The sequence below is a fragment of the Chroicocephalus ridibundus genome, chromosome 10, assembly GCF_963924245.1.
Source record: "Chroicocephalus ridibundus chromosome 10, bChrRid1.1, whole genome shotgun sequence".
Taxonomy (NCBI): Eukaryota; Metazoa; Chordata; class Aves; order Charadriiformes; family Laridae; genus Chroicocephalus; species Chroicocephalus ridibundus.
The window spans coordinates 19,999,157-20,011,198 of record NC_086293.1 but is presented as its reverse complement, the minus strand read 5'-3'; the positions used below and the strand labels follow the sequence as shown (position 1 = coordinate 20,011,198).

At 47.4% G+C, this 12,042-nt stretch overlaps 1 protein-coding gene across 3 annotated transcripts in view; it reads right to left on the bottom strand.

Annotated features, from left to right (window-relative positions):
* GRIP2 (glutamate receptor interacting protein 2) overlaps positions 1 to 12,042 on the bottom strand; it is a 307,293-nt gene that overhangs the window by 123,348 nt on the left and 171,903 nt on the right. The window contains exon 1 of one of the 3 annotated variants that reach the window (XM_063347810.1): positions 10,846 to 10,974. The exons of the other annotated variants lie outside the window; for them this stretch is intronic. Coding sequence (XP_063203880.1) covers positions 10,846 to 10,900 — 55 coding nt within the window. The 5' untranslated portion in view covers positions 10,901 to 10,974. Of the gene's footprint in view, positions 1 to 10,845; positions 10,975 to 12,042 lie in introns of those variants that run through there. 3 annotated transcript variants of the gene reach the window in all.

The window sequence follows — 12,042 nt, the reverse complement described above, 5'->3', positions numbered from 1 at the left end:
ACTGAAAAACTCCCAACTACCTCCATTTCTTGGACCACTCAACATGGGTTGCAATAGACCTGGGAAGAAATTCGAAGGGGAGAAAGACTCTGCCTTCCTCACTGCCGGATCTATCAGTTACATTCCTAATTTCACAAAACTTTTAAAGATATGCAAACATATTCAAGCAAAACAAAGTATAAACAAGCAGAGAGGGGAAAAAAAAACCCACCCTAAGAGTTCTGTGCAAAGCCTTGGACCCAAAACGGAGGATGTTTCCTCTGTTACCTGCCAGTCAGCAGAGAAACGGCTGCATCTTTCTCACAGAAAAAGCCGAGTCTCTGGTAACTTTGTGTTTAGGCTGCTTGGTGAAAAGTATGCTCACACACAGATCGCGCAGCAAGTGTTGGTTTTTAATCACTTTCACTCTTTTATTTGGCGTTTGGCCCCAGTGCAATGGATGCTGATCTATCCAAGGCAGCACAGTCACAGCAACAGTACGAAGCAAACCGCTGCAAGATTCTGAACAAATGTCCAAAGCGCTCGTATTCTGCTCAGGCACATTTTCTTAGTGGAAAAAAAGAGAGTGTGTACGAGGACAAAACATTATCTCATGACTGTTCCTTTACAGTCCAATGCACTCGGATGAGAAGGGACGTATTGGCCGTGAAGACAGACCATTTATTTGAAAAGGCAGTTAGTTTCCTTTTGGTTTTGTGCTTCCTGAAATAGATTGTAAAAAAGGAAATGCAGACAGATGTCTTGGGGATTGATAAATCATGCGGCGATTTTTTAAGGAGCGCAACCCTTCCCCTGTGCCACTATCAGTTATCAAGCCCTGAATCACACACTGCTGTTGATTTCCACGGCTTTGTGCGATTATTCCAGCTATACGCTGTAAAGCAAAAAGAGCAAGAGAGAGAGACAGAAAAGGAAATCGCCCACAAAAAACTAGGTTACAATGACCCTCAGGGTCCAAGTGAAACCAAGAAGAGGAGAAAAGTTCAGCACCAGGCTGCCAGCACGGGCAAGGACACAACCCCAGCTCCAACACATCGGACCCGCTGAGCCTCAAATGCACAACACAGCATGTTTAGAGAAAACTTTTTATAAAGCTTCATTAAAAGAAAACAATGGAAATAACATTTTTTTCAGGACTAAGACCCGAGGATGAGGCATATGGTGCTGTCTTCCTTCCCCCGAGTGCAGTGGGATGCAACTAGCCCATACAAGAGAGACCAAAGTGAATGGAGGGAGCCTGTCCAGATCCCACCCCGACACGCTCTGCGAGGAGACAGATCGTTCCCTTTACCCAAGCTAAATGAGCCAGCATAACGTCTCGGGGAGGGAGCGGAAAGCTTGGAGAAGCACTTCTTGTTATTAGCTAACGGTTGCATCAGGAGAGCAGCTGGTGGCCACCAGATTTGTTGGAACTAATTGAAAAATGACCCTAATTTTAGCCTACAGCAAGAGCTAAAGTTGTTTAGCTTTCTGTTTATATCTGTAACTCATAAAAACATCACTTTTTGGCCAGATTAAAAAATATAAATTAAAATACAGACCTTTATACCTTGCTAATACGTAGCCTTGTTACCCTCTCAGGACCCCACCAGAGCCAGAATGCTGAAACCTCACTTCACATTATTTTTGTCCTCTTACTCTTCTACAACACAGTGTTAAAATATTTTGTTAGTTAATGAAGCCACTTCATTTTATCCATCATATTAAAAGCAGTTCCATCAAAGAACGAAACGGAAACCCAGTTCCTTGGCAGGCAGTTACCGTGAGACAGTACAGAAAGCTTCGATCTGACAACAAGGATAGAAAAACATCTTGTACTGGTTACATCAGGCTGTGGACAACTTCAGTCCCTGCCTTCCTAGCACCTGATTTTGTGTCTTTTTTTAATTGTTATTATTATTGTAGGTGAATATAACAGAAAGAGGTTAAGGAAGAAAATTCATTTTTCCTGATGGACGGTTATAATTTTGTCTGCTTGCTTCAGAAGTCACACCAGAGGCACAGAGCAGCCTGGTGGGAGCCCTCACTTTTGAGACTTACACGAGGAGGGAGAAAAGCATTATACAAAATTTACTGGAGGTGCCCATGGGGCAATTTTAGACTTTCAATTCTGTCAAATTTGGGTGGATTTTCGTGATTAAAACTAAAGTACTTCCTGCCACAATGAGACAGCAGAGCAACTGAGAAGCTAATAGAGTTAAAAACCCCACCAATTTCCTTGACATGGCCCTGGGGCACAGGAGCAGATTGGCCTCCAGACGGACCTACTGCAGATCCCTTGTCAGTTCCAAAATAAATGAGGAAGTGTGATTTGGCACATCCCCGTGAGTATGCAAAGTCAGATGCCTGTACACGAGGGAAGCAATGATACAGATAAAAAGCTCTACAGGCACAGGGAAATAGGAGATCAAGGTATTTCCTCGCCGGTTTTAAATGCTGGCTTCCAAGCTGCTCTGTCTTACTCACTGACTTGTAAGAAGTAGACAAAAATCTCACATAGCTGTATGTAAGGAATGGAGTCAGAAGCAAAGTATCTCAATTACTAAAGAAGGAAAACAACTTTAGATCAACGGCTTTAACATCCAAACTCTCTCTGGTGACATGCATAGGATGGAAACAGAGAAAATTCAGACACACGTTATAAGCAGAAAGATACTAATTCTGAAATAATATTTTAAAAATATTGGTTATATTGACCACGAGCCAACTGCATCTTACAAACTTTGGCGAGCTATGTTTTATTTAAGAAATAGCTAAATAGCAATTGTCAAACCACACTGTCATCTGAATTTGCATTTCTTTTTCTTTCTCTCACACACTCTGTCCATTGGCCAGTAGTAACCTCACGGACCTTCTACAGCTTTACAAATTCAAGGCCTGATTTCTCTCTATACAATAAAGCAGGCTACACGTCATCGGAGTCAAGGAATTTTTTCTCCATTCTCCAGAAATGCCTGGCTGAGCTTGCAGGCCAGAGATGCAGATCAGCAGCACTTCCCAGCCCCAGAGACCGCCCCCTGCATCACCACAACATGCCCTTGTGCCAGGGGACACATGGGGCAGCAGGTGACATTCAAGACCCTGCAGCTGACGGGCAAACCCATCTGCTTAAACGAGCCTTGATCAATAGCAGGATCTACAACACCTTTCAAGAGCCCCCGACAATACGGTGGCAAACGACTTCCTGCATGCCAGGCTCCATCAATATTTTTAGGTCAGCAAAAGAGAAGCGTAAGAACAAATTTATGACCAGGCTACAGTCAGTACTATTAAAATTACTCTTCAAGACTGCTTTTGAAAGTCTTGATTCCATCGTCCAGGCTGACCTCTGCTGAAGCACTGTATCGCTTCACAGGTAGCCCATCGACTGGGGCCATGGCAAATGCTCCCAACGGCATCAGTGTGGCCTCTACGCCCTCCTTGTCCTCCTGTCAAGTTCTGTCTTTAATTTGCAAGGCTGCCAATCATGCCTAATACAGGATCAATAAAAACCCCATCGCCCAAGGACAGAGGGAGGATGTTCCTGGAGGTGAGTTATGAGACACCTGAACGGTGGAAGGGGCTGAGATGAAGACAAGTATAAAGCCAAAATCAGTGCTCAGGAGTCAGGTCTTCCTGCCCTCCCTCCCTCCCATCTTTAGCTTAGCATTAAATCACACTCTGCCCACATAACACAGGCAACCGTTTATCTTTTGGGGCTGTAAAAATCATGTTTTCAAATTTCCTCCTTGCTACCACAAGAGATGGAAACGCTTCCCTTCACACAATGACCCTGAGAATATCACAGGGCTCTTAATTAAACAACAAAAGCTGGCGATGGAGTGAGAATTGGGAGGTATGTCTGTCCTCCCTGTGCCACCCCACGAGACAGTGCATCACCCGTAGCAGCAATCCTCCGTCAACCAGCACCTCTTACCACTCCACTCTGCCATTAGCTCATTGCTCTTCATTTACCCCACCCTCGTTAATGGGCTACTCTCAACTCCCAAGCAGGCTCTCTGCTTCCTACATACCGCCAGTTGACAGGTCTGGCAGTCTCATCGTGCAGCAGCAAAGGGCCAAATTGTCTTTGCACGGGGTTCTCCACATCATTTGGTAACTGTAGGTCACCCCTTTCCAACAAGAGCTGCGGTCTCGTGCCATTTACTCTCCACAGCAAGAGCATGTGCAGATCACTCCCCCAGCTCACAAGCCCTAGAGAGAGCGTCAAAACACCAACGACTAGTTTGATTTACAAAATAAATTAAAAAATCCATTACCTATGTATTCCCTGGGGAAAGTAGAAATTGCCTCTCTTTAAAAGCCATTTCTGGTGAAAATATTCATGTTGACTTAAAAAAAAAGTTTTTGAGACCAGCAGTTCAACCAAAAAGTTCTTGGTTGGGACAAAGCAGGTGGAAAAAAGCTAAATTGGATTTTCCTGTTTAGAGAGATGTTTCAAGAAACACAGATATGTGGATGAGATGTTTTTAAGTATCTTGGGCATCAAGGAAGAGCTTTCCAAGTCTGTCTAGACTCCTAACTTCTACTGGAATTAAGGAGATGTTAATTCCTAGCTATCTTTAGAAATCTGCCTCCCAGTTCTTGAAACTGCTGGTCATCAGGACACGGTGGGAACCGTCCTTGTCCGAGGCACAGAACCCCCTCCACCAGCTTCACACAGCCTTGCTGGAAACACCACCTCCTGTCTCTTCAGGCTGCAAGTCCGTTTGTCTTGCCATGAAGCTGTGAAATCAAAAGGGCTCAGACAACGAAAATATTTAGGGAGCTTGGGCGCTTTTTTTCTTTAGTTTGCTTGGTTTTGTTTTTTTCCAATAAGCACCTATCTGCACCTTTAGGCACCTGAATACCAGCCACCTCTCGGAAAAACCCATCCCCACTATGCAAAGAGGAATCAGGTCAGTTGAAAAAGCTAATTTTGCAGTCTTCTCCGGCTCTGCCAGTGCCACTCCAACGCTGACCCACGGTGTCCCCTTGCTGTTCCCGTCCCGGGGCTCTCTCGAGCGCTGCCAGCCTGCATTAGCCCTGATGCGCCCCAGCGCCTGCTGTCACCATCCTGGGCTTTTCCCGAGAGTCTCAACTGGGGCAGCCGGTGTAGTTGTTGCAGAGAAAATAAATGCCCATTAAAACTCCCAGCACACACAAATTGTTCATCGCAATAACATAAGTGGAAGGTATTGAATGAAGGGTCACCAACCCCTGTTTCTAGCTTTAATAACACACACCCAAAAAAAAACCCCACATGGTTTTATATGCAAAACAGAAAGTTTTGGCATGCACAAGAAGCACAAGGAATTCACCCCTTTTTTGCAGTAGTTTACAGCTGGGGACAACAAAGCCCAGATTTTCCAAACCACTCCAGAGACAGCCTGGGACACCTCTGTGCACTGCAGCAAAGGGACAGTGTGCCTGTCACATGAACCAGCGCGACTGCACTTGTTTAACGTATTCGCAGCAAGGCAGGGTGGGCTTTCATTCCTGCTGCAACCAAAGCACGTGTGGGATCTGGGCAGGATTTGCCCTCGAGATACCAGTACCTTTCTGGCAGGAAGGGTTAATGGCATCTGGGACTCGCTGTCCTGCACACCAGCTTCCCTGCAAGGATTTATCACCTGCCTCTGGGCTGCAGGGGACCTTTTTCATTCAATTACTCCCCTAAGAGACCAATACCCTCTCTGCCGCTGGAGCCCGGAGGAAGATGAGGGATGAGCTGGGGCCAAAGGCGCTGGGCAGCGTTCAGAGCAGGTGGCAGTCACCTGGGATGCTATGGCATCGGGCTGAAAAATGGGCTTCATTAGGAGACATAAATAAAACATGCCTGATCATGAGTTATTAATGAGATATGGAACGGGCTGAAGTGTAGCCATGCTGACAGAAGAGGAATCACAGCCACGGCCGGCTCGGAGGTTTGGGCTTCGGGAGCTTTCCTGTGTTCACCACTGCCCGGCTTTCATTGCTGCAGAAGGAACAGCCCCATAAACATTCACCGCATCAGCTGCCGAGATGTCTTCCACTATGAAACACGCAGGTGAGGACAAATCCTAGGCGGCAATGATTGTCCTAGTGAGAAGGTGGCCAAGCGAGGGCTATAGCATTGTGCTCAGCCTCAGGTTTCTGACAACACGGGCTCAACCTCCACACCACGGCTGCATTTTGGGGAGAAGTCTGGCTTCTCTGTGTGCTGGTTGCCCATTTACTAAATAAAAACTGCTCTGTTTTACTAGCTACTCCAGGCCTGGTATATACACCAATAACGGCTGCTGCCTCCTCCAGGAAGAGACGGCTTCACAGGACCTTTCACTCTAACACTCTGCTGTGTGGTGCCCTGGTCTTGGCACCGCATCACAGGATGGAAACAGTTTACCTGCTTACCCATTTTATTTTATTTTTTTTTTCATTCCTTGCCAAGGAATCCAGCAAGAGACCCAAAACATTTCTTGTATTTCCGCAGCGAGCAAATCTTTTGGTGACAGAAACCCAGTTGCACGAGGGCCCCCTGCTATCAAACACAGCTGGGATGCTTTACGGCGTGATACGGCTGTACAGCTAACAAGGTAACGTCGCATGAGAGCTTGTTCCCCATTCCTGGGATTGATTTCCGTGACACTGTTCACAACAAAAACATGGAAATAAAACCAAACACCTTTCTGCACCAAACAGGACGCGGTAACTTTTGTCTAAAGGACAAGTCAGGACGGCTACGAGCACAAACGTGATAGCTTTGAAAATCTGGATCTCAGTATGAAAGCTCCCATGCTAAAACTGGTAACTATATTGCAAGTCTCATGCTATTTGACGGTTGATCTGAATACATTCTTCTAATATGTTCCTGGAGGTTTTGGGGTGCTTTTTCTTTGCTTACCTATTTTCTCAGTTCCCATTCAAAGACAAGAGAGGAAGAACAAAATGTTAAAAGGAAGCAGCTAGCCCAAACAAAGAATAAAAAAGGTAGTAAACATGATTCAGTGAAGCTTAAAAGGCTGAAAAACACAAAGATAAGTAAAAGGCAAGTAGAACATACACTTTCTTTTACAAATTTTGATGCCTGGCATGTTCCAAATGACAAAGGAACAGTAAAATGACTTTTATTACTCTAGCATCAATCACACCACACACTGGGAGAAATCTGAGTGGACCAAAAAAAAAAAAACAACAAAAAACCAAAACACCCCAAAACAAACCCAAAACGTTTTAAGCTTGAGCATCTCAAACCAAGTAGCCAAGTTTTTTCTTCTGCCACAGCAGGGGGGTGCAGGCCCCTCAGCGTGCCCTGCTGGCGGCTCAGGCAGCTCCCAGTCTCACCAGTTCTTGCAGAGCATCCCCTCCCTTGGGCTGCAGGCTTTGGAAAGCAGAAGAAACAATGAGGGCACCTTTAAATTGCCCCATTTGCTGGTTTTCAGGAGGAGGACACGTGTATCAGGCTAATGATTTAGGATCTCCCCCACTTCTGTTTACTTATTTATAACACACAGCTGATTTGCTGCAGGAATTGGGGGCTAGCAGGGAAGCCAACCACCGCTCTCCAAATAGCCCAATTTGAGCTCAGATAACATCAGCCACGGCCGTCCAGAAATCGTGGCAGTGGGATACACGGCAGCTAACGCAGGCAGGGGGGGCGGGGAACATCCCTTAAAACAGACATTTGCTAATGTCATTTAGCTTTTCCAATGGAAAAACCCACTAATACTGAGGAAAGTTTAATTATTGTATTGGACAAGTGACTGTTTGTTCCTTGGGGTTTTCAATAGCACCTTCCGTAGGGGATGAGGGGACCTTGAAGAGCACTGAGGAGCCCTACAGCTGCATGAGCCGGAGCCGGCCAGAAGCAGCTGCTGAGCTGTGGGCAGGGAAGCGCTGCCGCTGCAGGATTAACTGTGAACGTTCCCCACGCCAGGAAAAGCTCAAGGGCTCGGCGAGAGAAGGAAAGCAAGAATCCAAAAGGACCAAAAGCAAGACACTCTCTCTGAAGTGAAGGGATTAGCTGGGGGGGAGCAGCCAGCGTTCGAGGGAAGGAAAAGAAAATAGAGCCGAAAGCAGAGCGGAGCAGAGCTCGCCTAAGAAACGCCAGCCTGAGGAAAGGGGTCTGTTATGAAGCAGAGAGTGGTCATTAGTACAGGGAGATCAATCCTCATTTCCATGAGGATGTTTAAACTTAAAACTAAATAAACCTAACAGCAGCCACCATAGCTGAGATCTGAACACAGTACCTTACAATTAAATTACAATCAATTTTGAGCAGAAGGGGTATCTCCCCTTGCAAGCATCCAGCTGCAGAGCCAGGCAGAGCACAACATGGTTTTGGGACACAGGGTCACATAAACGCCTGGACCAGAGGACAGACGGATACCTGGGTGGGATACCTGCCACTCTCTTCTGCACATCCCTCTCGCAGACCCCTTCGCTATGTCTTCCCTTCTCTCTTCGAAACAAAGGGGGTTGGGATTTTTAGTGCCAAATAACATGTCTTTCCCAGGCCTGACCATCTCCTAGGATGCTGGTTGGTTTTCGAGCATTTACAGATGGGAAATGCAGCAAAGTTAGTTACTCACTAGCGCAGTTCATACCAGCTCCCATCCCTGGTTGCTGCCCAGTCACGATGGTAATAACAGCGCATCATTTCTTTTTGCTCAGTCTTTTGGGGATGTACTTTAAACATCAGCTCTCCCAAAATACAGAAGACAAGTAACAGCGTCTCTCTCTGGCTGTTCGTTTCAAAGCTCTAGTCCCAAAAGCCAGTTCCAGCTCAGTTTAATCCTTGATCAAAGCAGTACAATTTAGCATTGGATTAGTGATTCTCTCATTTAAATCTGTCACTTAAGAAACGCAGGTGATCTAAGCAAATTCAAAATGTTTCGACCAAAGCCCCTGAAACTTTATCAGGTAGTACAGGGATAAAGCTTTTTTTAACTGTCATTACAATCTCAGGCTGCGTTTTCACCGTGTTTTGCAGGCACAAATGCACTTACTCTACCTGGGTCAGAATAGTCTTTCCTAACTTCCCTGGAAAACTGCATGAGAAAAAAACCCCCCATGTTACAACACTATTATCAGTTCCTTTAGGATGTTTGAGCTAAAAACACACGCCAGGAGAAAAGAACTGGAAAAACTAACTAACCGGACCTTCTCCTGGCATCTCCCCACTAAAAAGGACCCCAGGGCTGGTTTTGATGCAAGCACTTCCAGGCATCACTCTAGAAAGTGGAAATCCTGCCTGTGCCGCCCTGTTAGGCTGAGAACGTGAAATTCCTTCCAGTGCAGAGAGAAGCCCGTGAAGCCTCCAAACCAGGGAGGGGAAACAAAGAAGCATCAGCATAAGCTGTCAAAGGCAAATAACGCCACATGCAAACTCATACATCTGAAATAAGCTCAGCTCCAAGGCTGCCACAGCAGGACGGTGACCCCAGGGTGAACGTGCCCTTGTGCGCAACCAAAGAGCACGGAGACCGTCTTGCCGATGCCCCTGCGTGCTCGGCGCTGCCTGCGCGCCCACCGGAGGAAGCAGCACGGCGAGGCAATCATAATCCACGTGCTCCCTTGCTCTCTTAGCAGCCGGCAAGCGATGTCAAGTGCAGCAGTCCTCAGGCTCCTGCTCTTTACCCGGGTCTGTCCCATCGAATTGCAACCTTGACCTGAGCAAATACTGTTTTACTTACTAGGCAAGACACATACGGGAATTTCACCCCAGATGCAAGGTCTCGCCTGCCTCAGAAACATATTCACTGTCTTCAGGCCCTTCCCTTTGCTACCGAAGTTTCATACCTGCCAGTGTCCTGACAGAGCTCCCGTGCGTCAATGCACAGATCCCTGCACCAGCAAGTCAGACACTCTCCCCTTAAGTGAGGCTAACAGCTGAGTTTATGCATTCAGCGAAGCCTGAAATCAGTAATATCCAAGTTACACTGAGTCCCTAAAAGCTGTTGTTCTTTAGAGGTTCCTATAAAAATGCAGGTCGTCTTCGTTTACGTCAAAAGACTTTGATCTGCTGCAGGAGTGCCGCCAGCAGTAAGGGCTTGCACACAGGAACAAAGCTCCCAGCGGTTAGCAAGGGCTCCGGGCACCACTAAAATGCAAACCTTTCAGAAATCAAAGGCAACGGCGCCAGGACTGAGCGCCGGCTGCAGAGCACCCTGTGAGCCGGGAGCTCTGCAGCCACAGCAACCTCCACCACGCGGGTTGGGAGACCCATCTAACACTCCCACAACTAAACCAAGGGTGAGGGACGCGGGGATCACCGTCTGGCACAAAAAACATCTTTACTTCTCATCCCATGCAACACTGCAGGATTCTCAGAAACTCTGTCCTGTCTCAGATTAACCTACTCTGAGATACACTTAAAATACTACTGCTTCTCAATTCTTCTCAAAGTTGATTTTCTGCCTGTTATCCTCACAGGTTTCTCATCCTATCAACCCACTCCCCTCCTGGAAGGAGCGTGGGGGTGGGACAGACATCGGGACTCTCAAACAGTTCCGTGGAGTCCGGGCAAACACCCAAGTGCCTCTCCCTGCAAAGTAACAGCTCCCGCATGGGAGGAGGGAAACCTTGTGAGATTCTGAGGCTCACCTCAATCTGCTTTACTGCAATAATAACCGTGGCAAAGCGACAGAATAAAAATCCAGAGAGTCAACCAGAAAAAAAGAAATCCAACCGCTGAAAAATACACAACATGCAAGAAAAAGTAAAATAATCCTGCTTCCCCCCCACCAATGCATACCGAGGGTGAAAATCAATCACAGACCACGTAGCTTTTTTCTTCCTGCCCAGCTAAGGAAAAGTAAACATTCAAGTGAGTCCCCTCCAAGTCCCTCTCGCAGGCAGGAGCGAGCCGCTCCGCTCTCACCGTACCTTTATTCCTCCGTCTCACCACCCCGAGCCGGCACTTGAGCGAAACAGCAAACATCTTCCCCGACCGCAGCCTCCAGCGCTCCGCTCACATGGCTCTGTGCCGCTGCTCCCTCCGCACCTCTGCCTGGCTCTGCGAGGGGCTGCCGGCTCAAAATTAATTTATGATTACTGTGAAACGGAGTTGTGCTTTATGTAGTGACAGAGGGAGTGAGAGGGAAGGGGGTCAGGGAGGAGGATGGCAAAGACAGAGCTCGAGGAGGCACAGACCCTTCCCAACGATACTTTCAGTGTGGGGCTGTTTTGTTTTGTTCTCTTGTCCAGATGAGTAAAATCCCTCATTGATGTTTATAAACCTATCGCCAGTCTCCTGCTGTTAAGGGCTGGGAATTACTACATTAACATATTAATTTGCAAAGCAACATTATTCCTTAGCACATATGGGTGCATGCTTGCACTTCACCAGAAAGCTAATCCAGAGCTTACCAAAGCAAAGGAGATAAAAGTCCTTGATTTTATGGGAGCAGTTCACCAAAAACCCAGCACCAGTGCACGTGCCGTGGGCTACGTGCTGGCAACAGCCCTGGCAGCATTAAGTCCTGCTCAAGAAACTTCTCTGCAAAAACCTTTTGTGTCTGCAGAAACCATCAACAACATCCCGCCGACCCGAGAGCGAAGCCACCATCCCAGGGACGCACAAGTCACCTGTTGAACATCAGCTCCCCAAACAACACACGTGACGTATCCCGAGTCCCACCTCCTGCTTGCAGAAGTGGGATGATGGATCATCCCCGAGATTTGTGCTGGGGATGGAGCAGCCTTGGGGCAGTTCAGGGCTGCACGTTCAAAGCTTGCTGGAGAGCTTTTGTTTTTATAAGCTGTTGCGTACAGCACAGGACAGCGGGCAGCCCCAGGCAGCATCCCAGGATACAGCCGGTTCTTGGCAGGGGTTGTTGAGTAATAAAAACCACCAGGCTTATTTTGGGCAGAATTACCAGGGAATTTAGGGGAAGGCAAAACGAGTACCTCACTCTTGGCAAGACTACTCTGGGTCCCCACAGGAAGTCAGCCCCGTACAAACCCTCACCAGGAGCTCGAGCTGCGGGAGGAGACGGTGGCGGTTTCTTTCAGCTGTGCTACCAGAGGGTCTGTGCGGGTTGGGGCGTTGGCGAGACCCAAAGCACCCACCTGGAGGGACCA